Source organism: Triplophysa rosa, linkage group LG5 (assembly GCF_024868665.1).
Source record: "Triplophysa rosa linkage group LG5, Trosa_1v2, whole genome shotgun sequence".
Classification (NCBI taxonomy): Eukaryota; Metazoa; Chordata; class Actinopteri; order Cypriniformes; family Nemacheilidae; genus Triplophysa; species Triplophysa rosa.
The window spans coordinates 6,048,551-6,075,281 of record NC_079894.1 but is presented as its reverse complement, the minus strand read 5'-3'; the positions used below and the strand labels follow the sequence as shown (position 1 = coordinate 6,075,281).

At 40.8% G+C, this 26,731-nt stretch overlaps 1 protein-coding gene across 1 annotated transcript; it reads left to right on the top strand.

Moving 5' to 3' along the window:
- The first annotated feature begins 920 nt into the window (after positions 1-920).
- On the top strand, positions 921-26,224 carry si:ch211-106h4.4 (MAM and LDL-receptor class A domain-containing protein 2). The gene is made up of 49 exons (XM_057333518.1): positions 921-975; positions 1,051-1,150; positions 1,296-1,458; positions 1,589-1,829; positions 2,563-2,685; positions 2,976-3,103; positions 3,180-3,414; positions 3,556-3,824; positions 4,807-4,897; positions 5,042-5,182; positions 6,175-6,294; positions 6,424-6,551; positions 6,626-6,782; positions 6,907-7,026; positions 7,105-7,259; positions 7,619-7,714; positions 7,796-7,886; positions 7,976-8,098; positions 8,334-8,436; positions 8,702-8,852; positions 9,150-9,375; positions 9,921-10,047; positions 10,171-10,300; positions 10,384-10,462; positions 10,626-10,790; positions 10,892-11,017; positions 11,146-11,361; positions 12,343-12,462; positions 12,793-12,945; positions 14,630-14,718; positions 14,833-15,003; positions 18,435-18,638; positions 18,748-18,856; positions 18,936-19,058; positions 19,133-19,229; positions 20,021-20,180; positions 20,518-20,632; positions 20,866-21,009; positions 21,102-21,289; positions 21,440-21,602; positions 22,069-22,296; positions 22,402-22,580; positions 23,670-23,895; positions 24,170-24,329; positions 24,423-24,537; positions 24,637-24,757; positions 24,866-24,959; positions 25,036-25,093; positions 25,182-26,224. The coding sequence occupies exons 1-49, from the start codon at positions 921-923 to the stop codon at positions 25,242-25,244; spliced, it is 6,939 nt and encodes a 2,312-aa protein (XP_057189501.1). The 3' UTR covers positions 25,245-26,224.
- The last annotated feature ends 507 nt before the right edge of the window (positions 26,225-26,731 follow it).

The window sequence follows — 26,731 nt, the reverse complement described above, 5'->3', positions numbered from 1 at the left end:
CGGAAGTCAATGAGGGACAGTGTTGTAAAGTTTACTTCTTCTTTTGTGTTCAGCAGAAAAAAGTCATAGCGGTTTGGAGGTTAACATGAGGGTGAGTAAATGATGAAAACTTGTTGGGGGGGGGTAACTATCCCTTCATGCCATTGGTACTGCAATACAGCATGTTTTTGTTAATCTGCAGCAGAAAAGTATATGAGGTTGTTGAGTACATGGTGAACTTTAAACCGCATAACTGATAAAAATCCCTCATTCATTACAAATGACTGAGATAAAGACTGATCTTGTGTCACTGTGACATGTTTCATGGGTTTCATACTCAAGAGAAGTTCAAGGAACAGAGCAGTTCACTGAAGAACCTCTGATCCTGCGCTCTTCAGAATGAGAGGGCTGCTTTTGCTGCTACTCTGTAAGGCCAAACCTTTTCTTGTTATATTATATTACATATTCTCTCCAAATTGCTCTGTCTTTATATCAGTAAAATGCCTATTTAAATGCACGAATGACACTGTTTTCTGACTGCTATGTATTTTGCATTTTGTGTGCAGTTTCAGTGTGTCTGGCAACTTGTCTTGATGGACAGTTCATGTGTACTGATTCACAAAAATGTATTTTGATGGAACAAGTGTGTGACTTTCTCATCGATTGTGAAGATGGATCAGATGAAGAGATGTGTGGTAGTTACAGTATTTTATGTCACAGTGCATGACTACCTCAAAACCCTCAATTGTATCAGAAATCAGTTTTAATGCTTAGGGAAAATCTGTCTTGTGATACATTTTATATGTTTTGTGAAATTGTGGATGAAACAAATTTGTATCAATTATTTTGTCTTATTTTCTTGGACAGGCTCTTGTGACTTTGAGGGACATTCATGTGGATGGATTGATAGCAGTAGCGATGCATTTCAATGGAGACTTGAGATGGCAAACATTAGTGCCATCCCCGGTGTGGACCATACTACAGGATCACCTTGGGGTAGGCATTCAGTCAACTTTGACATCCGCAATCATTCATGTGTAAATTTGAACCTTCTACTGTTATTATCTATAGGTGGAGTTATGCATGTGGAAGGTGACAGTGCAGGTCTCTTCTCAAAAGCACTTTTGAAGCACACGCTTCTCCGGTCTACTGCACTTGGATGCAAGATAGGGTGAGTGGCAGCACATCAGGTCAACTCTGTTTTTTTTAACATTTAACAGATCTTATTGGAATAATTCTTTAGTTTACTTACAGCGTTTTCTTCAATGTATTCACAATGCTTAGCAGTGTTGCAATGTTATGATTTTATATTTCAGCTTCTGGTACCATCTTCACGATGACATAAGTGTGTCTTCATACTTTGCTCTGACCTTGATCGCTAACACTTCGACTGTGCCGTTGTGGTCGATTAAAAAAGGGCAGACCAACGGCTGGGAAAACGCTTCTGTGTTAATTGGTAATCGTCTACAAGGGTCAAAGGTAGTGTAATCCACTCATCTAATCATTTGGATCTAAATTGGTTTTGGCTTTTTAACACTATAACTGAAAAGGTTTACCGGCTCTGTATTATTGTGGAATACTAATTTCTTGTTCCATCTCAATAACACAGATTGAATTTTCTGTGGACCCTGTTCCTATTGGAAGTCAGGATATCATGCTGGATGACATCACACTGATAGACTGTGCCGATGCAGACGTCCCGGCAGGTTCAGATAATCTCAGCTGTGATTTTGAGGAAGACACCTGTGCCTGGTACGATGATCAGCTGGCTCAACTCAAATGGCAGAGGGCAGATGGAAATAAACCTTCAGATGATCAGGGACCTGGATATGATCACACTACCGGCTCTGGTAAACCTGAGTCAACTATCCAATGCTATATTAAATTAACTGAAATAATTACAGTGTATTTGAAATAATGTGCACTACTCATGATTGATGTAATGTTATAACTGAATGTCTTAGACCTGTCTGTAAAACCACAGATTGTGAATATAGCATTATTTATTTAACTTTGTCGGCATGGTTAATAATATTACATGGTTCTCAAACTTTTTTAATTTTGAGTAGGGTGCATTCCCAACAAAAACACTTAATTAAACTTAAAGAATTTTAGTTGCAAAATCAATTGTGCCCCCCTGGTGCCATCTTGAGCCCCCCCCAAGATACCACAGCACCCTGTGTGAGAACCACTGACATAAGCTAAACGTTTGAAATACTCCTAAATTATTGGTGTTGTTTTTATTTGCAATAATTTAAAGGAGTCATATGACACGGCTAAAATGATTATTATCAATTGTTTTAGATGTAATGCAATGTGTATATACGATTTAAGGTTAAAAATGCTGTATTTCCACATACCGTGCATGTTTGTATCTCCTATTTGCCCCGCCTCTCTGAAGGGCAGGTCTGGGTGAGCATTCGCTTTTAGATAGAATGCATCTTTTGTTCTGACACTTTCGATTTTTGCAATTTTACGTGTCTAATACATGCATGGGCAACTTATAACACACCAAAGACACAGAAAAACACGTGTTCGCTCCATATGGCCCCTTTAAAATAAACAAATGTTTATCTCTGGCAGGTTATTATATGTTCATAGCACCAAAATGGAGTTCCAAACCACCTGAGACAGCTAGGCTGGTCAGTTTTCCACAGCAGGCCAAATGTGTCACCTTCTGGTATCTAATGTACGGTGCAAACATTGGTGAGTAAGAATGGCCCATCGGACACTTGACGCAGTAATGAAGTAGTTTTGCTTAATACAGTTAGTAAAAAACTGTATTATTTTTATGCTTGAATTGTTTCTGTTTTAAATGAAATATTTGGTGTTTTTGGCTGAAGGAAATACTGATCTCAACGTCTACGTTTTTACCTGATTTACCAAAATTTACTTACACAAGTTAGATATATGAACTTTGAAATTGTGCAAAGCCGTGCAAATCTATGCCACACAACAAATTTATATTAACATACTGGTTTCTGGGGCTGTTGAAGGCTCTCTCAGAATCATCACAAAGAACTCGAATGGAACACAGTCTGTTATATGGATGAGAACTGGAACCCAAGGCAACAAGTGGCGTTTCGTGGATCTTAGCTTTGCAGACAATGATGAGCCAATCCTGGTACTGAATGAGAAAATGTAACAGCTGGATGAATGTACATGTGCATGTGTGTGTTCTTATGCATTGCCTCTTTTAGTTTATATTCGAGGGGACCCTGGAAGGCACCAGTGGCTACATTGCAATAGATGACGTGCAGGTGTCGAGCAGTGTAAATGGATCATGTCCAGCTGAACGCGAGTGCACCTTCCAGGGTTCCCTATGTGGCCTTCAGCCTGATCCCACAACAGATTTTAACTGGGTCCGAACAAAAGGAGAACTGGTTACTGGCACCCCCAGCCCCACAATGGATCACACTCTGGGAACTGACAAAGGTCTGTATAACAGTGATCGTTCATGTTTTATACCCGCCATAGTTCTAGAATTTCCCCCATTCATTTTATCCATATAGTGACCTTGACAAAGATACTGCAAATCACAACATGAATGTTCATACTGATTTTACCCATATGTAGGATTCTACATGAGTGCACAGCTTTGGAAGTACCCCAGTGACAGCAGAGGCAGCATGGTGACCAAAGTCAATCAGCCGACCCCTGGGCATGGGGAGTGCTGGATGTTCTGGTACCACATGGATGGAAGAAACGTGGGTTTTCTTAACATCTACGTCCAGGAGCTGCACAGCGCCAGATCTCATACGCCTGTGTGGAGCATGAGTGGAGATCAGGGAGAACAGTGGAGACATGGCAGAGTATCTGTCATTAACCCTCACAGCCCATACAAGGTCATTATGACATACAGTACAATTCAGTGCATTGCTGTACTACATAACATTAATAATATTATAGATCATACTAATAATATACACTTACGGTAAATATATAAATATTAAAGTTGATATAAAAGTTATGAACAGGGAAAGTTGGCCTCAGGGTTGCCAAGTCCACTGTTTTGGCCACATTTAAGTCCACATTGTTGCCGCAGGTTGTTCTTATTTTGTGAGGTAAAGGTGGATAGATTTGTTTCATTAGTGGTCATTCTTAGGGAAAGATGTTAAGTTATTTATTGTACAAAATTGTGTTTATGATTACTACTATAATTCTTTCAATGCTATTTTTTTCAATAATGTTGAAAGAAATTGTGTCTAAGGCATAACGTAACCTATCGATGTCCTTCCGAAACCTCAGATGTACTGTCCTTTTAAAATAATTAAATAAGGTGTTGTCAAAGTTGACAAGCCCTTTTTAATACTTTTTATTGCTTAGATATTTCCAAAACCAAGTGACAAACACAAAGCGTGTCTAATAAGTGAAGTGAAGTGACCTATTTGTCAGGTATGGTGACCCATACCCGAAATGTGACAGCTGCATTTAACCCATCCAGAGAGTAGTGAACACACGCACAGCAAGTGGTGAACACACGTACACCCGGAGCAGTGGGCAGCTATCACTGCAGTGCCCGGGGAGCAAGTAGGGGTAAGGTGCCTTGCTCAAGGGGATAACAATAACAATGATAAATGACAAAAAATATAAATCACGAAAAATGGAGATACAAGGTTTCAGAAGCAAAACAGCGATATGTATTTTAAGGATAAGAGTGGCATATTTTGAGTTTCGGTATTTTTAGGCAGGACTTTTTGGGGCTAGTGTTTAGTTGGCCATTGGGCTGGTCTAGTTACGCAGATCTGGCAACCCTGGGCCTATAGTCTACAATAAAACATGTTCCGTTACATCACACTGTCTCTCATATTTCTGCTTGTGCAACAGGTCATATTTGAAGCAGTGGTTGGCAGTGAGCAAGGAAAAGATATTGCTATTGATGACTTAACTATCCTCAATGACCCTTGTCCACCACCTGGTTAGTTCTTGGCCTCAATGCTGCTTTATGTGGTTAAATGTGCTGTCCAAGTATTTAAGTGCATATTATTCACCACACAGTGCTAAAAACTGAACATAATACTGTTATACATCTGAATGAAGCAGTGCACAATGTGCTTCTCAGGGTTCTGTGATTTTGAAATTGACTTGTGTGGATGGGTGAATGTTCGTGTCAATACCTCCAGTGTTGAATGGAGCTGGACATCTGGAACCAGTGCGTCATTATTTGCTCCTGAAGTGGACCACACCACCAACACAGCCCTGGGTAAGTATATGAAGAGTTTGGTTCCAAAATGAGATAACTCTGTTTAAAAAAAATTCAAAAATCATGTTTTTTATGTTATCATGTTTTTATTGTGTTTTATTGAGTTAGTTAGCTGTATGTTTTGAGTTATTATGGCTTAAACCAAAACAAACCAACTGCAGTTTGATTGATATTAATTGGAATGCACAATAAAAAAAACATGATTTTGAAAAATCTCATTTTGGAACCAAACTCTTCATATGTACAGGACATGAAGTTCATGCGAGAATGAACAGTAGTTGTCTGTGGCTCCTAGGATCAAACATATACGTATATACAGGTGCATGACAGCAAAATGTAAGATGCCAAAGTATTATAACGTGTGTAAAATAATGTGTACACAGCCAGACTTATTCACATAACCCACACTTGAATAAAAATTCAGTCGTCATTTAGTACTCACCTTCAAGTTGCTCCGAATCTGTATAAATGTCTTTGTTCTGATGTACACAGATAAAGATATTTGGAAGAATGCTTATAACCAAACAGTTCTTGGACCCCAAATTAATTTATAATTGTTTTGTTCTGTTAAAAATAAGATATATACATTTTCTGTATAAAAATAAGATATTTTGAAGAACGTATGAAAGCAAACAGTTCTGGGGCACCTTTGACAAGATTGTAATTTTTCATACTATGGTAGTCAATGGGATCCAACAACTGTTTGGTTACAAGCATTTGTCCACATATATGTCTTTGTGTTCAAGCAAACAAAAAAATGTATACAGGTTTGGAACAACTAGAGAATGAGGAAATGATGACAGAAGTTTCATTTTTGGAGGGACTATCCCTTTAAACAGTATTCATACTATGAATTTGATAACAGCAGTCCAATACCTACGTTTCACTAAAAACAGAAAACGTTCTTTCTGACCTCAACACCAAATTTCATGTCCCTCAACCTTTCTAAGTGGCAGTGAGGATGCAGATATTTTCCTCTTTTTTCTCCCCAGGACACTACATAGCATATTTTCCAGTAGAGCAGGTTTCTCATATTCAGAGTGAACTGATGCAGCCTAACTCTCAAGGATGCTTGGAATTCTGGTACTACATGCACATGTGGGCATATGTCGGTGAGAATGTTTTTAGATACTAACAAACGCTAATCTTGCTTTTTAACCCTGTCGATATATTGATATTTTAGTGCAAATGTTGTCTAGTAAAGGTAAATCACCATGTTTTGTATTCTTTAAACCTTACAGATAAGCTCAAGCTCACAGTTTATGTGAATGAGTCTGGCTCTCTACGGTCATTGTGGAATCTAACCGGTGATCAGGGGGCTGTGTGGCATCAAGCTACTGTGTACTACACATCATCTGTACAACACCAGGTGAGAACAGTGACCATTCATCAGAGCTGGCTTCTCAAATATGTATTAAAAATGACTCTACTGTTGTTGTGCAGATTGTTTTTGAAGTTGCCCGTCCAAAATTAGACGATGGAGTCATCGCTCTGGATGATATCTACACAAGCTGCTCTGCACTGGACCTGACCACACCTGCACCCACGACCGAAGCCACGTCTCCTCCTCCCTCCTCCATGGACTGCAACTTTCAGGAGGGTAAGAGTCCGAGCAAGTGCACTACAAGGGTCTTACTAATGGCATGGCTAATGACATCACATGAGACATTGTATTAGTGTCTACCATAATTTGACGTTGTTAATACCGAGATGTTTGCCCGTAGGACTGTGTAACTGGGTTCAAGAGACAGAGGATGGTTTCGATTGGAACCGTCAGATGGGGGGACAGCTGAATGAACCATGGCTAGGACCCCTTTATGATCACACCTTAAAAAATGACTACGGTAAGAGTCGTTATTTTACCCTTTAATACACAGAGCAAGTCGAACATATTTTGGCATTCTGCATCTTTTTTCTTGCAGGGTTTTATCTCATTGCAAACATGTCTGATGATAAAACGGGTGAGACAGCAGTTATTTCTTCTCCGCTGACAATTTCCAACACTGACGTCTGTATCCGATTCTGGTACTATATGTTAGGACCATCTGTTGGGACCTTAGATCTGATTCTTGAGACGGTATTTTCATTGCACATACTACAGCACTGTAAAAAATTGAACTTGAAAACTATACCTTTACATCGTGTTCATTTTGTACTGGTCGGTCTGTGACTAGTAACCAACTGTCATCAACAACCAACTCATGTATGCCCATAGAACTGTTTCGTTTAAAACGCCATTTTTTGTGCGACAACGGGCTAATGTAAACACCACATTAGTGCTTCTTTAGATGGTGGTTACCTATTCTTTACACAACAAAGATGAACTAGAACCAAATATAAAAGTTCTACTTTAAAAAATAAAACATCCAGTATTTCGGTGGTTATGTAACACATGTGATTACAAAGAAGTAAAAGCTTTAGATTTATCTGTTCCAGAAAACAAAAGAAATCCTTGCATGGACAAGAGAAGGCACCAAGAACTCAGAGTGGTTGAATGCACAGGTCTCCATTAGTGTTTCAGATGTCCAGAGAGTAAGAAAGACATGTTAACATCTCAAGCCATGTTTCATACATATTTACCAACAATCCTACCAGCATCATCACATTTTACAGGTGAAGTTCTCCGTGAACAGAATTACAGGAGGCACAGGGTTCATAGCTATTGATGACCTCAGTGTGACTGCAGGAGCTTGTGAGGATCACAGTGAGTCTGTTTTACAGCCATATATTTGCCTTTTTATTATTGGCAATTCTCAACATTTATTTCCCACCTGGGTGCTCTCTATCCCAAAGATCCATGTGGGTTCGAATCTCCTTCTCTATGTGGCTTTGAGTCGGATGTGACTGATGATTCTGTGTGGCTGTGTGTAGACGGCAGCAGCGGTCATATTGACCACACGTACAGAGCTGAACTTGGTAAGTAAAGAAGTGTCCCAGTACATGCTTTTGTTGTGTTCTGCCACTTGTTGTTATATTAAATAGCTAGTGGTACTTTGCAGTCATCCATATTACAACTGCTCAACTTTGCAATGTTGAATAACCGCAACAGCATCATGTCATGGTGTTGAGTTTGCACAGGAAGAAGTCTACAACAAAAGCCTGAAAGTGCTTGTTAGTGATTGTTTTTACTGTGGTTTATGTCATATGCCAGGCCATTCAATGGCTGTGCTTGGAGCCGAGCTTCAAAAACCAGAGGTCACAAAACTTCTGACACCAGAATATACCTCATCTACAGAGTCCTGCCTGCGGTTCTGGTATGATTTTGACTTTAAATTAATTAGCGACCTTTTCTCTCCAATATGGTCTTAGCTATGTTGCTTTACAATCTCATGTTTTTACTACACAATTACTGAGGCCAAAAGAATTTACATTTAGGTTGTTTGTACATTGCTTCAAATACCCATAGGAGCATTGTTCAAGTTAGCGCCTTTACCAGCAGTAAACTCAGTTATTGTCAGTAGTGGGATTAGGGATATTGTGACACCCCTAGCCAGATAAAATGATTAAGGCTGTTTTTAGGTACTGGTTGTCTGCTGGCACAAGTGACTCTCTCTCAGTACATATTCTTCGGAATGGAGAACTGGATCCAGCACTCTGGGATCTGTCTGGAGCACCTTCTCATAGTTGGGAAGTAGCTGAGGTCACCATATCGTCTCCCTCCAAATTCAGGGCGAGTTTCCCTATTCTGTATTATTTTCCATTAGTCATAATGTTCCTGTTATTCTTCCTGTCCTTGCTTTCTGGTCACTATAACAGGAATTTGACGTCTTTAAATCATGATCTGACAGATGAGTTGGGCTTAACTGTGTTCAGGTTCAAAGAAAATGGATCATGTAATTGATACCAAACAAGTAAAAAAAAAACGTTCCCAGTCGTCCAGCACTCCAGTTACTGTACAGTATTTTGTCTTTGTTAGGCAGTATGGTATGTTCTGTACTATATGTATTAACATACCTTTCGCATACAGGTGGCATTCAGAGCCAAGCTCAGTCCAAACCCGAAGTCGTTTGTTCTTCTGGATGATATCTCAATTAAAAGTGGGGCTTGTTCTGCCACCGGATCGTGTGACTTTGAGTCCGGCCAGTGCACATGGGTGAATGCTGCTAATGGAGTATCAGATCAACATGACTGGATCCATATAGATGGTCACTTCAGAGGTCCTCTGGTCGATTATACAACTCACACTGCAGATGGTGAGAAGAACTGTTTATCGTTTATCTGAAAAAATGGTGAAATCAAGTACAATAATAATGCATGCTTTAAAGTCACCATGAAATCAAAGAGGAAAATTCTAAATGTTTTACACAGTGTTGCAGTGATTATTATAAATGATTTATCTGTGCACACAATTATTTTTTCTAAATTCATTTGCATTTGTAATCTTTAATCAAAAAAGTTAAGCTCCTCTCCCCCTCTCAACAACAACTCTTCACCACATGACGTCAGCAACAAAAAAGAGGTAGGACTATACTGACTGTCCAATGGCCAGGCATTTTTAGCCCTCCCCTCCAGGCCCAATTTACAACAAACCAATCAAAAAGGGGAAATGCAAAATAAAGCCCCGCCCTACATTTTTTCGAATTTTAGAAGCCGTTTCACTCGGATATACGTCACGATACGGAAAAGAAGTCAATCGCAACTTCCGGTTCATGGTGACTTTATTAGTACAAAATTTTGTTGGTACCTTTATTATTTAATTGGTGATAATTTCCAATGTGTCTTCCTGCTGTTTTCTCAGGAAAGTTTCTTTTGAGTCTATCTCAGATAAACACACGTGGCCAAAACAGCCGGTCTGTGTTGATCTCGGAAAGGATCGTGTTGACCACTGACTCCTGTCTTGACTTCTGGTACCATATAAACGGAAGGTCTTAATAATAGCTCGACTGCTCTTTTCCACCTTTTTGCTTCTTTTTAAAAAACTCACTCTTTCATTTTTGGACTGTCAGGTAAGATTAATGCAGTTTAATGGTGCATTTTTCTATTGACAGTGACCCTGGGATCTTAAGAGTGTTATTAGATTCAGATGCAACAGAGCAAGATGTGCTGTTTGAAACACGGGTCACCGGGAACATTTGGAAAAATGCCTCTATCACTGTGGCAAAGACCAAACCCTTTCAGGTATAAAAATTTATTCTGAAGCTTACAATATATTATGTTGTTTTGCATCATACACTATAATTATTATAAACCTTGTATGTCAGATTCATATAGAGGCTCAAGCAGTTAAAGAAGGATTTATTGCTGTGGACGACATACGATTAACACAGGGGCCGTGTGAAGGTAAAATGTACTAAATCGTTGTGTATATTTGTGTTCTTTGTAGTCCAATGCTACTACAAATATGTACACATTTTTTCATGACTGATGTAGCTATGGTTAAACCTAGGGTTACAATGTTTGAAGGATGTTTACAATTTTTGTATTGTAATTGACATATATTTAGATATCAGTGTGGAAAGTGGAGTGTTTCCCGGGAGCGATTTTGAGACAGACACCTGTCAATGGAAAGATATCAGTGTCGGGCAGTTTGTTTGGCAGCGGGATAAGAATGGTACAATCACAGCCAACACAGGCCCCTCAGTGGACCACACTACTGGCACAGAACTGGGTAAAAAATGAGGATGTACTCGTATAATGAAAAATGGACTGATACAGAATTTTATATACAGTATTGACACGTATTTTATTCTGTGTATATGCTTCTATTAGGCTGGTATATGACAGTAGAAGCCAGCCATGGTGACCACAATAGCTATGCTGCTCTACAAAGTACCGCCATGAAAGATGCCAGCAATGAGTGTTTGTTTGAATTTTACTACCACATGTTTGGCGAGGGTAAGCATAGATTTTTTTGTCTTTAAAATATTGGGTGCGTCCGTATTTAACACTTAATAGCACGTCTAGGCAACCTCTAAAAAAAGAATCTACTTTAGTACTTGTATATACATGTCTGTATTTGGCAGGCATCGGAGAACTGAAAGTGTTTCTTCAGGAGGGCCAGAGGAAAACACCTTTGTTGTGGATGTCTGGTAACCACGGAGATGAGTGGCATCGGGCAGAATTGGGTGTGGGTCGCACCCATCAAGTTTTTACTCTCCTCTTTGAGGCTACCAGAACCTACAGTGAGCTTGGAGATATTGCCATAGATGACATTTCTTTCTTAAACTGCAATCTTCCAGGTACATACCGTTCCAATACACCTGCTCTTATTTCTTACTCATAAATAGAGATAGGATTTTCCCGATTTCTTTTCTGATTCTATTAACAATTCTTGCAGTACTTAAGAACTAAATTTAAATTTATTTACATAAACTACACATTGAAGACACCTGTCAGGTGAACAACTAGTATGTAGCTACAATAATTTAAGTCTATTGATGCGTTCTAGACAACTCTGATTTCAGGTATTGCCGACCTCAGTCCCGGAAGTAAACGTCTGGAATGGCAAACCTCCGAGCTTGGGGCAGATCGATCAACCCCGACCTAAGCGAGATGCGTCATTTGACATCACGGGCCAGATGGCGACTAGCCCTTAACAACCTTATGTGAACCGTAAAAAAACTTTAAACAATTTTTACAACATGTAATATGTATGAATATGAATGTTAATATATCCAGAAACATTTTAATAGCTACCATATATAACGATAACATAGATTGCTGTTACGTTCTCTCAGCGTCTCATACATCACGTAGTAAACACGCGAATGTGACACATCGTTGACTGGAACGTATTGAGGTCAGAAGTCAGATATTTTATGTCATAATATCCGAAATCAGAGTTGTCTGGAACGCAGCATAACAGTAACAATTAATTTTGAGTTACAGTACATGACTCACATACATCAACCTATGTTTTTGATTCAATAAAAATAACTTAGTAATGTTACAGAACAAATGACTCATATTACCATGTAAGTAGTCATGCTATGTTTTGCAGTGTACAGTCAGTTGCAAAAAATGGTGGTAAAGCACCAAGACATTACACTGAAATCATCTATGACAAAATAAATAAACATAAAAATCTTAAGGTTACATGCATCAGCGCAAGAATGATTATTCAAAAAACGTTATTTTTTACCTTTTATCAATTATCCGGTTTCCAAGCCATCTGTGAAAGTGTGCATCCAACGGTCTAGCTGTTTTGTCATATCATCCAGGGCCAGAAGAATCTTGTAAAGATGACATGTTCTCGTGTTCAAACCATGAGTGTGTGGAGTCAAACAGAGTGTGTGACTACAGTGATGACTGTGGAGACGGCTCGGATGAGGAGCTCTGTGGTATGACTCTGGACTTATTTCAACAGCCAACACAAAGCATTATGTCTAATCAATGGATACTACTGGCCAAAAAACTTCAAGTGTGATCCTTGAATTTAATTTTAGGATAAAATATCAGTTAGTTATATGGATAGTTTACAGACTAATATGCAAATTTGTCCTATGGTGTGACGGCAAAAATTTAGATAAAAATAATGTAGAACAATGTAATACTAGCAGTTTGTTTTCTAAATTTGACTATGTCACACCATGGGACACATGAACGATTTCTTTGTCAACTACCCATATACAGGAGTGTTGTCAATAATGTCTTGTCTTTTGTGTGGCCAGATGTAAAGGGTTATCAGAAACGTTGCAGTTTCGAGCAGGGCATGTGCTCATGGGGGAAGAGCAATTTGGCAACTGGTTGGATTTTGCAGAAGGGAGAACAGGCCTGGCCTAAGATTGGACCACCAAGAGACCACACCCGCAACACTGCAGCAGGTATAGTAAGACCTATTTCACAACACATACAGAAGCAGAAAGCTTTAATAACAGACTGTAATCATGAAATAGTTTTGGGGAAGTGAGAATTATTACATATTTATTTAATGTTTATGAAATCTATGAGGAGAGATGCCACATTTACATCCAAATAGCAACAAACACAGAATGAACCCAAGTCCCAAAGTGCATCTGGACCAAGAACTATTAAACTCTTTTTTTAAAGGGGTCATATGGCGCGAACACGTGTTTTTCTGTGTCTTTGGTGTGTTATAAGTTGCCCGTGCATGTATTAGACACTTAAAATTGCAAAAATTAAAGTGTCGGAATTTATGATGCATTCGATCTAAAAGCGAATGCTCAACTTTATTTACAGTATATAGCACTTTTTTACAATTTTCATTGTTACAAAGCAGCTGTACATGACATGACAAACAATTAAAGTTATACCTGTAAAAACAAGAAAAAGGTGAAAACACAGAAGACAGACATACCCACATACAAACCACTCCACACACACAATATGCACACGTACTAAAACACACAGACATAGACACACACACACACACACACACAGACGCGCACATACACACACACACACAGACATGCACGCACACACACAGACACACACGCACGCACAGTGAAAGCACACATGTAAGATAAAGAAAGAGAAACACAGGTCAAATATTAAACAGACTATAAATTCCTATATAAAAAAAACTATAAAAACCTAGGGTTGTGCTGGTTTTCTTCTATTAGTGATGAAAAGTAGGCGGATCTAGACGTTTTTAGGGCTTTCCTGTATTTTCGAATACTATCCTTCCATGCTGTACGAAATACCTCTAATTTAGTTTTCTTAAAGTTGCGCTCCATTTTTCGGGCCGCTTTCTTTAGAGCCTGAGTGTGTTCATTATACCACGGTGTGGGGCTGCCATTTTGAATCTTCTTTAAACGCAGAAGAGCAACTGTGTCTAGCGTTTCCGAGAAGGTGGAGTTAAAATTTTCAATGGTAATGTCAAGATCTTCAACGTTATTTCTCATGCTAGAGATTTGAGAGAAGTCAGGTAGATATTCGAGAATCACATCTTTTGTAGTTGAAGTTATTGTTCTACCATATTTGTAACAATGAGTTTTATTTGCAGCCGTAGGCCAGTGAAGCAAACATAATACCAGATAATGATCCGAAATGTTTTCAGTCTGCTGAAGGATTTTAACGTCGTCCACATTTATACCGTAAGACAGTATTAAATCTAAAGTATGATTACGAAGGTGAGTGGGTCCTGACACATGTTGACTAACGCCCATGGAGTTAAGAGTGTCTTTAACATCCATGTAGATAACGATACAGATGCCTTAGGAATGGCTTTCAAAGTCACCAATGACAAGGACTCTATCTGCGGCCAGTACTAGTTCTAAAAAGAACCTACCAAATTCTTTAATAAAATCTGTGTGGTGCCCTGGAGGCCTATATACAATAGCTAGAAAACATTTTTAAAATGTGTATACACATTGCATTACATCTAAAACAAACGACAATATTCGTTTTAGCCGTCTCATAGGACCCCTTTAAATATACCAGACTATTACTTAAAATACTGCTTTCAAGCAACATCTTTATGCTTCATCATCACCATGTGATGAAAGCTCAGCGATACATTAATGCAAATGATGTGGCGTGTTTCAGGTCATTATATTACTCCAGCACATGAGCTGAGTGATGATCAGAGAGCAGAGATCATCTCCAGCACTCTGCTGCCCAGCTCGGATTGCACCGTGAGTTTATACATCAATCAAATGAGATGCTGAGTCGCTCTCTTATGTACTGATGCACATTACAGAATAAAAAATACACGTTTATTATTTAAATGATGTGCCGTGTTTATGCAGGTGAGGTTCTACCACTACTGTCAAGGTAACAGCACTTTGGCCAGGCTAAATGTTATACTGAGGACACTTCGTAATGGAGATGAAGACATTATACTTTGGGAAAATGCTGTGACACAGAGCTTCCGCTGGCACAGAGTCGAGGTCACCTTCTCCTCCAGGGTTAAGAGTAAGGTCAGACAGACACATCTCATAATTAAAACCTCAAAATCCCTTATCATAAAATGCACTGCTATAAATGATTAAATAAGCATGTTTTTGTAAAAACATCAATGAACATCTATTTGTGTAAAATACGAAAACATGTTTTCAAGTTTATTTTTTTCTCACTGACAAACAGTTTTTATATAGATAAAAGTTGTCACGGTCCCACCGTCTTGTTTATGAAATTCTAGTCATGTGGTGGGATCGGGGCAGAGTCCTTAGGTTATGTGTGGAGAGAAACATATTGTTGTCCGTTTGACAATAATATACGTTCTCTCCAGTGTCTTGTCATTGGCCCCATTCCTCTCGTTTCCTTGTCATCTTCCCCTGAGTGTTTAATTACCCACACCTGCCCCGTGTCGTTATCCCTTGTTTGTCTTACCTATATACTGTATACCCTCTTGTTTCTTTGTCCTGTGTTCGGTCATTGTATGTATATGGTTCTTGTCTGTGTACTACCCCCGTGCCTAGTGCTGTATGTTCCTGGTTGTTGTGTGAGTTTAGTTATTGTCAGTTCTTTGTAGTTTTGTTCAGTGTGGTGTTTAGTCCATGTATTTTAGTTTAGTCAGTTTATGTGCCTGTTCTGTTCTTCCATTCATTATGTGTTTTGTTCCCCACTGTGGGTTTTTGTTTTGCGTGTTTTTTGTAATATTAAAGTCTTGTTAACCCCTTCACTGCCTGCCTGCAATTGGGTTCTCCTGCCATCCGTGACAGAATGACCGAACCAAGTCGAACCCAGCAGGCGGCTCCCAAGGACGGCAAGGCGTCGTCTCCCCGATCCGGCCTGGCTCACTTGCTACTGGGGTTCCGCCAGGGGAATTATGGGGACCAGGAGTTCGCCAGAGCATTCTCGGCGGTGGCAGAGGCGACCGGGTTCAGTGATGCGGAGTTGAAGACAATCTTCAACTGCTGCCTCACCCGGCGCCTCACACCGTCGGAGAAGAGGCTGCTGGCTCCTCTCGGGTTTGCGGATATGGTCAGGTACGTGGCCAACCGGGATGATCCCGGGAGTGGAGTTCCATTTGGAACTTCCGCTCCACGGTCGAGCCTCCCGGGGGGTCTTCGTCCTGGCTGCCGCTGCCCGGGGGGACTCAGTACCCTCTGGCTGGAGCTCCAAGGTTCTCCGGTTCCCTGGTGGCGACGTGGCGAGTGGAGGGAAGGACTCGGGGACGACGTCTGGGGGTTCCCCCAACGCTGAACTACCTCCGGTCCCCACGGGTTCGCCAAAGATGGCTGCAGACCCGGCGGTGCGGAGAAGGAGGAAGGAGCGTCACGGGGGAACGTGCTGTCCAGTGCAGCCGGCGTCCAGTCCGGTGCAGCCGGCATCCAGTCCGGTGCAGCCGGCATCCAGTCCGGTGGTCCAGCCGGCGTCCAGTCCGGGGTCCAGTCCGGCGTCCAGTCCGGCGTCCAGTCCGGTGATCCAGCCGGCGTCCAGTCCGGTGATCCAGCCGGCGTCCAGTCCGGTGATCCAGCCGGCGTCCAGTCCGGTGATCCAGCCGGCGTCCAGTCCGGTGATCCAGTCGGCATCCAGTCGGCATCCAGTCGGCGTCCAGCCCGATGTCCGTCCAGTGCAGCCGGCATCCAGTCTGGTGCAGCCGGCGTCCAGTCCGGTGGTCCAGCCGGCGTCCAGTCCGGTGCAGCCGGCGTCCAGTCCGGTGGTCCAGCCGGCATCCAGTCCGGTGGTCCAGCCGGCGTCCAGTCCGGTGGTCCAGCCGGCGTCCAGTCCGGTGCAGCCGGCGTCCAGTCCGGTGCAGCCGGCGTCCAGTCCGGCAGTTCGGCCGGTGTCCCAGCCGGCGATCCAGCCGGCGTCCAGTCCGGTGATCCTGCCGGCGTCCAGTCCGGTGATCCAGCCGGCGTCCAGTCTGGTGATCCAGCCGGCGTCCAGTCCGGTGATCCAGCTGGCGTCCACGCCGGTGCAGCCGGCATCCAGTCCGGTGCAGCCGGCGTCCAGTCCGGTGCAGCCGGCGTCCAGTCCGGTGGTCCAGCCGGCGTCCAGTCCGGTGCAGCCGGTGTCCAGTCCTGTGTCCAGTCCTGTGTCCAGCCCTGTGTCCAGTCTTGTGTCCAGCCCTGTGTCCAGTCGGCGTCCAGTCCGGTGACCCAGCCGGCATCCAGTCCGGTGACCCAGCCGGCGTCCAGTCCGGTGACCCAGCCGGCGTCCAGTCCGGTGACCCAGCCAGCGTCCAGTCCGGTGATCCAGCCGGCGTCCAGTCCGGTGATCCAGCCGGCCTTCCAGCCGGTGTCAAGCCATGTCCAGCCGGCCTTCCAGCCGGCGTCAAGCCATGTCCGGCCGGCCTTAAAGCCGGCGTCAAGCCATGTCCAGCCGGTCCCTGGTAGACTCCCAGGGCCAAAGACTGTTCCCCCCGGGACTCCTCCTAAGTCCCCTAGGACTCAGCGCCCTCGAGCGCAGCCGGGGACTGGGACTATTCCACACCCCCATGGACTGCCCCCTATGGGCCTTTGTTTGGCAACACCCCCCCTCCCATGTTTGTTATTTTTGATGTCCCACCCAAGTCCTGTTGTTGTCTTGTCATGTTTACCTTTGATTTTGTTTTCTTTGTTTTGCCTTGTCCTGTCTGTCTCCCAGTCTGTCATGTCTTGTTTGTCAACCCCTTGGTGAACACCTGGGGGTGTTCATTAAGGGGGGGGCTCTGTCACGGTCCCACCGTCTTGTTTATGAAATTCTAGTCGTGTGGTGGGATCGGGGCAGAGTCCTTAGGTTATGTGTGGAGAGAAACATATTGTTGTCCGTTTGACAATAATATACGTTCTCTCCAGTGTCTTGTCATTGGCCCCATTCCTCTCGTTTCCTTGTCATCTTCCCCTGAGTGTTTAATTACCCACACCTGCCCCGTGTCATTATCCCTTGTTTGTCTTACCTATATATACCCTCTTGTTTCTTTGTCCTGTGTTCGGTCATTGTATGTATATGGTTCTTGTCTGTGTACTACCCCCGTGCCTAGTGCTGTATGTTCCTGTTCCTGGTTGTTGTGTGAGTTTAGTTATTGTCAGTTCTTTGTAGTTTTGTTCAGTGTGGTGTTTAGTCCTTGTATTTTAGTTTAGTCCGTTTATGTGCCTGTTCTGTTCTTCCATTCATTATCGTGTTTTGTTCCCCACTGTGGGTTTTTGTTTTGCGTGTTTTTTGTAATATTAAAGTCTTGTTAACCCCTTCACTGCCTGCCTGCAATTGGGTTCTTCTGCCATCCGTGACAAAAGTATTGGGACGCCCCCTTACAATTAACATATTTATGTATTCCAGTAATAACAATCAAAACAAATATTAGTGCTATACCATGCAATAAAGCAAAAACTCAAATTGTACTTTGAACTTTTTATTTGCGGTATATATATTTTCACTGAAAAACAATTTGAGATTTAAGGTTTCAAAAACTGTTTACTTTCAGATGGTATTCCTGTACATGGGAAATGGAGAGGCTCATACAACACTAACAGCAGTGGACGACATTTCACTCTCTATGTCATGTGCTCACGATCCTGCCAACAGTGAGCTGCCCGAAACACCCGAACCAACCACAACACCAACTACAGCAACAACATCACTGACGACATCTGCTCCTTCAGTTTCACCAACGGTCAACCCTTGCAAGGTCAGGACTTTTAACTTTAAACTCGTAAACGTAGTGTGTGAATATGCCCAACTATATTGCAAAACCTATGCATTTTTGATAATCTCTTGACATGGGTTGTCAAATTCAGGAGAAAGAGTTTCACTGCTGGCGGTCAGATGGTGTGAAATGCATTGCAGCTGCTGCTCAGTGTAACTATGTGCTAGACTGCCCTCTAGGGGAAGATGAGGAAACCTGCGGTGAGTCTATTTTGTATCTTTTTGAGAACTGCTTTGAGATTAATCAATACACTGACATTCTTTTTTTTGGCATCTCTAGGTCCGTGTAATTTTGAGAATGGCCTGTGCCAATGGAGTGATGCAAGTGTAGGTCCTTACACATGGAATAGAGTAAAGGCAACTAACACCACAGACCCACCCAATGACCACACCACTGGAACAGGTAATCCCAGGCTAGCCCAATACATTAACAACAGAGTATCAAAGTGAAAATAATTAATTTTCGCCACTTTTTAGGCCACTACATCCAGACGTACTTCTTGGAGCAGTCTAAGAATGAGGCTGTGTTCCAAAGCCCATCTCTGCCAATTAGCTCTGCATACTGCCAGCTTCTGTGAGTTCGTTCATTATTGTGCCATTACAGATCTATAAGACTAGTAAGACAAATAAAATGTTAATGGCCTTATATTCCATTAAAATGATCTGGAATCCTTAGTTCTAATTGCTTAGACCAGTGGTTCTCAAACTGGGAGCCGTGGCCCCCTGGGGGGCCCCAAGATGGATCCAGGGGGCCACAGATTTTGTGGCATTTTATGAAATATAGAAATGTATCAAAGATTTTATGCAATCAAACATCAGACAAATAAGACCACCAACCAAAAGTATTGATGTTTCAGCATTGTATAACTGAATATGTTTGTTCTAAGATGTCTAAAATTCTAAGTTTAAGATTATACTTTTTTATTTGGGGGGGCCGCAGAGCGACGCATTCTACACAAAGGGGGCCTTACAACAAAAAAGTTTGAGAACCACTGGCTTAGACATTCCTAAATATCCATACCCAGGGAGCTAACTGATATCGGACTTGTTCATCCATGCCACTTTATCGGTGCTAGTAATGCTAATGTTTGACATAATAAAAATCGAATCAACTATTTGTCAAATCATTTTTGTCCAATTGCTAATATGGCAAATGGCCACTGTATATGATTATTTACTGGCAGTACTGTGCATTTCATCAGATGACCTATTTTGCAATTTTCATTGTGTAGCAAGTGGAACGATAGAAAAATTGATTGTGGAAGCAAAATAAAGCTTTTTTGCAATAGGCAGATACTATTACACAACACTCTTCCATCCGTCTTACAACCAATTCCCCTCCTTTGTTTGCCCTTTTGCCACTAGTTTTCACTTCTACATTGGTGGAGAACATTCAGGCAATCTCAGCGTGATTCTATGGAATGAAGAGGATGACGGGAAGCTGCTCTGGTCAAGATCAAGTAGCAGTTCAACACAATGGGTCACAGAGCTCTTACCATTGGGCAAACACGATAGGCCTTATAGGGTGTGTGAGCATGGATGTATAGTATAAGGGACACAAAGCATTACGTTATTCAAAAGTATGCAGATTTATACATGCATGTTTTGGCATGACAATAAAGTTGCTTCACAATGCCATAGAAGAACCTTTTTGTCCAAATGGTTCCACAAAGAACCTTTCTATTTCAAAAAAGGTTATAAAAAGGTAAGGAAGAGATGGTTCTCTTAAGAACCTTTGACTGAATGGTTCTTCGTGCAACCAAAAATGGTCCTTCTCTGGTATCGCTGTGAAGAACCTTTTAAGCACCTTTATTGTAGAGTGTATTTATGAGTGTATTTATGTTTTTCCTGTGTGCTGTCAGATCATTTTTAGCAGCCAGACCTTATTTCGACACGATGAGTTTCTGACAAACATTCAGACCATTGCACTAGATGACATCTCTTTCCACAACTGTGAAAAGGACTACCAAGCTCCAGGTGGGGAAGCTGCTCTGAAGGCTGCTAATTTAGTTTATACAACACAGTTGTACTAGAAGTACTATAAGAGAACGGAGACTCGTTTTCTCATGACATCTGCTTTTACCTAGCATGTGTCAGGGAATAAGTAAAGAAACATTTATAAAAGTTTGTGAAAGCTTTGTTTAGAGCAAAAAGCTCTGGTCTACAATATTATGTGATCATGTCTAACTCATGTCTCATCTGTTGCTCAGACATTTCCTTGGCCACATGCTCTTTTGAGAAGGATCTGTGTGGGTGGATTCAGGGAGCTGCAGAGGACCTCGACTGGCAGAGATGGAGCGAAACAACCGAGTCCAAAAACACGGGTCCCTCGGGAGACCACACTAGTGGTAACGGTAAGTCAACTATTTTATCCAGTATCACTCTCAGCTGAATAATCATCACACATCTTAACTTTGTGTTGACCTTGCTGTATGTTATGTTACAGGGTATTATTTGTACATCACAAGCTCAATTCACAACCGGACAGGGGACACGGCACGACTGAAGTCTCCTCTTTCACCCCCAAGTGGTCCTGATGGGTACTGCTTCTCATTCTGGTATCACATGTTTGGAGCAAATGTGGGATCACTAAGAATGTCCATATATGATATTTCATCCAACCACGTAACACTGGTAAGACAGAATGATAATTTACCATTTCATACCTTTATCCCATTTTACAGTATTTTCCATGCATCCAATGATATGTATGTCACGTTAATACAAAGTTAATTATGTATTTACTGTCTCTGAAAATGTTTCTTTCTACATGTGAACTTGTAGATGTGGCTGAGACGGGGGTCTCAGGGGAATGAATGGCGTTTGGCTCAAAGTCATGTGAAACTACAGGAAGTTCATCAGCTCTTAATTGAAGCTTCAGTAGGATTATCTGGACACATTGCTATAGACGATTTATCAGTTACTAAAGGTGCCTGTGCTCCCACAGGTAATACATAACCCAGCTTAGCATTCAGTCTATTACTCATACTTAAAACTATTTAAAGAAATATTAACTAAGCTTTATAACATAAAACTGCCTTTTATGACAATGCTAGGATTACCAAAATGTATAAAAAAAATCATGTGTATATGTATAAATAATGGATAAATATTTATGCTAGTAAGTAACCTCATATCTCCAAAACCACTACTTTTCAGGAAATGGAAAAAACACTGTAAATACTTTAAATAATTAAATACCAGATTGTCATTATTGACAAGCTATTTTTTATTAATTACATATTCGCAAAACCCACAGGAAAACAAAGCGTGACCAATATTAATGGCAAAAAGATAATAACATTAAAATCACAAAGTATGAAGATGCAAGGTTTCTGCCCAGAAGCGAGAATACCAGCAAGACAAAGGTCATATGTTTGAATGCATATATATTTACATCATATTTTTTCCAGAGGGTCTTTGTGACTTTGAGCAGGGGGATTGTGGCTGGATACAACAGACCAATGATAACCTAGACTGGATTCGAGTGTCAGATCAGTATCAAAAATCTGAATTCTTAAAGTCTAGACCTGGCTTTGACCACACAACCAACACGGCCACTGGATACTATTTTTATATGGATGCCACGCCTGCTCACGTACAAGGACATAAAGCAATAATGACATCTCAGCTTAATATTGGTAAAATAATCTTATTATTGTTATAAAATATAAACTGTCGAACCATAAACTTTTCAAAAACACTTCAACCTAAGAACGTGAAGTTGACTATAATTTAATTTGCAGATAATGCCAAGTGTCTCCAACTGTGGTATTACATGGAGGGAAGGGGCACTGGGACTCTAAATGTGTATCAACAGTTCTCAGACAAAGATCGGTCCCTGTTGGTAACCCAGTCTGGAGGACAGGGAGGACTGTGGAGGTTTGCTCAGACCCCACTGACCCCCTCAGGGTCAAACTCCAGGGTGAGTCCTAGAATCAGCTTAGCACCCATATTTTCATTATTACAATCAAGAGTTTGCGATCATAGAAGGTTGCAATAGTGTAAGGTTGCAATTAGCATCGTGCATATGTTTGATTCCCAGGAACATGCAGACATTTTTTTAAACGTAAGTCACGGATAAATTATTATTGTAATTTAGTATTAGTGTCATGCAGTACAGTTGATTAGTTTTGCGACACTTAACACCAATAATCACAAAATGATTGTATTGTGCTCCAGCCATTGATATACAACAATACAGCACAATCTCATGGCAATTCCTAACTATTTCATAATTTGTATAATTTCGCACAATTTCATTTGTACCTTTTTGTGCGATCTGTTTTTGCGCCAATGAGGGCTTAAAGGGATAGTTCACCCAAGAAAATTCTGTCATCATTTACTCACTCTTATGTAATTTCATACCTGTATAAATTGTTTTGTTCCGATGAACACAGAGAAAGATATTTGAAAGAATGTTAGTAATTTTCAGTTCCGGGACATCATTAACTACTACAGTAGGAAGAATTAAATGGTAGTCAAAGGTGCCCGAGAACTCTTTGTTTTCCTTAATTCTTCAAAACATCTCATTATGTGTTCAAAAGAAAGAAAACGACAATATTTTTTTCCTACTATGGTAGTGGATGATGACCCAGAACTGAAAATCGCTAACATTCTTCCAAATATCTTTCTCTGTGTTCATTGGAACAAAGACATTTATACAGGTTTGAAACAACCCGAGGGTGAGTAAATGATGACAGATTTTTCATTTTTGGATGAACTATCCCTTTAAGTTTGGGGTTGCTTTTTTACTTAAAATCTGCTGTTTTTACACTGTTCACATCATTCAAATAAACAGGAATTAGCTACTGTACATAGCAAAATAGTTCTGAATTCTCTTGAGATCACCTCAAACCAAACTTGCACAGTCAGAATCACTCTTCGCAGGCAAAGGCTGTCACTGGCAGTCATGGATCAACAAGCTACATAATTCTGCCCTCTAAACCACAATTGGCGTTCTTGAATTGAATGATGTGGAACTGTGTCCTCATTAATAAAACTGTCATTCCAGATCGTGGTGGAGGGGATTACAGGCCAGAGTGAAGAAGGAATCATAGCGCTCGATGACGTGCAGGTTACTAACTACACCTGCACTCCATCAGGACAATGTGACTTTGAGGCAAACTTTTGCAGCTGGTTCAATCTCTTTGAGGATGATGCAGACTGGCTGAGAGTGCAAGCAGGCACTGGAGAGCACACAGGCCCCAGTGTGGACCATACCAGCAACTCATCCACAGGTGAGCTGAAAGAGCAATATCAATTGTGCTGTGTACTGAATATTAACAGAATAGTACTCTCAAAAAGTGCTCTGGTCCCACAACACTCTGCTATTTTCATCGCCTCCACATTCACTGGCAAGAGAAATCCCCTACAGGCAAAAATCATATACTGCAACTTGCACTGCAAAACTCTCAGATACAAGATACTACATCAGCATCAAAGTGATGTTTTCTGTTTCTGTTCTTAAATGCAAGTTACTGAATAGAGAATCTCACACGCTTGTGTGTTTAGGTTATTACCTTTATATGGACAGCTCTGTGGGTCACTGGGGAGACGCTGCCATGATACTTAGTGAGATATTCACCCCGGACAGCAGGGGGAACTGTTTTACATTCTGGTATCATCAGTATGGAAACAGTGTTGGGACACTTAACTTGTATATCAATAACAGGTAGAGAAAAAATGCCACAAATAAAGCACCTTTATGTACACTATACTGGATGTATATTTGAGGAACGTAGTTCATTGAAGCTCTTTTTCCCAGGACCATTCATAACAGTGGGAATAAGTTTGGCCAGAGAGTATGGACGGAGTCAGGAAATCAAGGAGATGTGTGGTGGAGAGGCAACGCATATGTGAAACGCAAAGAGCCTTTCTGGGTACCATGTGGAAGTCAAGATCAAATTGTAGATTAGATTAATGTCAATTTCTTTTTCTGTTTAATGTAGATTTAACATTGATTATTTCTCTCCCTTTAGTTCATATTTGAATTCTTAAAGGGAGCCGGTCCGAAAGGAAGTGTGGCTATTGATGATATTCACATCACCCCCGGGTACTGTGACTCAGACCCCACTCCTGCACCACCACACCGTAATGACAGTAAGCATTACTTGAATTCATGTCAACATCTCATGTTTTGTCAAATAAATAATGAAAAAATGTGTCAAAGTCCAATGCACCTGCAAAAGCCTTTTTCGGTTTGTTCAGCTGTAGGTATCGGTGTAGGAGTGGCAGTGACGCTATTGGTGATTTTTATTGTTGGTGCTGCCCTTATGTTAAAAAAAATAAAAGGTGCTAACAGGTATGTACTGCTCATCACGTGCTAACTAAATTGACATACGTAATGGAACAAGAGGATAATACTTTTGTTCTGACAGGGAATGTATACTTGAAGATGACGTGCTTGATAGGAACTATAGACTTGATAACCACATGGTGAGTTTCTCATTGCCATAAATAAATAGTCACTAAAAACTGTTCCTTCCTTTATGTCTTTAATGGTGTATATTGTCATTTTTACCAGGGTTCCAATGGCTTACATGTAATTACACTTTCAACAGACGGAAATGATGCATCATCCATATAAACTGATCAAACAAAAACTAAGAAACACATTTTATAATGTCAGTACATCTGTTTTTACAACAACAAGCCATCAGTCCTACCATCTGACTTGCTGTTATCCGTCTCTAATATACTTCCATCACACAAAATGCAGTTTTTTCAAGAAGTTACACAATGACTTGTGGTGAACTCAATCCATGTGCAATAGGACTGAATTCTTTTATTTTAACTGTGACTTCACATTTATATTTGCATAGTAGTCTTTAAAAGACCTTTAAATGTCGAACCCACTTATTCCTCACAATAAAATGATTCTTCCTTTAGTTCCATTGGTGTACTGCATTATCCGCAAACAAGTCATGGTTTTGATCCCACAGAACACTAATACAGTACAGTAGGCCTTTACTTTGTCTTCTAATCAAATGTTTCTTTTTTCTACAATCTATGTGACAGCATTGAACGAATTATATATGTTGAGGTCATCAATGAATGCAAAAAACCTGTTTAATTTTGTATTAAGTCCTGTGATACTCGCTGTATCTGAGGATCTCATCTGTGCACCTTTACCAAATTCTGATTGTTTGACATTCGGTTCACGTAAAATGTGCACTGGGAACAATTTATTAATTTCAGGACTGCTCTAAAGTTTTAGTTTGGACAAATGACAAAAACTTTATGATGGCCGTGTAAATAGGTTTTGACTTGCTAAGGCAATTTTCTCAAGCATGTGAGACATGTCACACTCCCATAATCCACTCATTTCTCACAGGAACCAGTTTCCTTACAGTCAGCTAACACGTCAACACTCTTTCTCTTTTAAATATGAGCACACACCAAACACTCTTCCGCAACTAGTGATATGTAAGGACAGAAAACGTGCTTTAATTGCACAGATTAATCCAGATGAAAAAGTGAATTTTGATTTCATAAGGCGTCCGTCTAGACCGTTTCACCGGATGCACATGCCTGGACTGCAGTTAACTTCCGGTCTGTGTTTGTTTATCGGCCTGGCTTTTATGTTTTTATTTAATTTATGTTAATATTAATTTATATGAATATTTTATTGTATAATAATTGTATTAAATAAACGATTTGTTGAATTTTGTTGTGTTAATTTTAATAATAAACAATGTGTTAAATGGTGGGCTGCGTAACCAAGCTCAAATGGTCCTGTTACAATAAAAGTAACAGGATCATTTTAGCTTGGTTACGCAGTCTAAACATGATATAGTGTTGCTTAGTATATGATTATTCAAATATCAGTTTCTGTCTGCAGTCATTACGTGTTCCCCGGGAATCAAACCCACAATCTTTTATGCTACTAACCCAATGCTCCAACCACTGAGCCACAGGAACAGAGAAAGAATCAACTGACGAATAGCGGTTCAGTTCAACTTCATAATTGGCCTGAACTGATAATCTGAACATTTTTAATGTGTCTGTATTATAAACTGCGAATAAACTCTCGCTCGTGTTAAAATCAATGAAACGCGCACCGTTCTCGTGATC

Bases quoted from the DNA above. Each gene is read 5' to 3' on its own strand.
- si:ch211-106h4.4 (XM_057333518.1), top strand. From the start codon at position 921: ATGGCAAACATTAGTGCCATCCCCGGTGTGGACCATACTACAGGATCA. The intron at 1,151-1,295 runs GTGAGTGGCAGC...TTTATATTTCAG, and splicing joins GCACTTGGATGCAAGATAGG to CTTCTGGTACCATCTTCACG. The intron at 11,018-11,145 runs GTAAGCATAGAT...TGTATTTGGCAG, and splicing joins CTACCACATGTTTGGCGAGG to GCATCGGAGAACTGAAAGTG.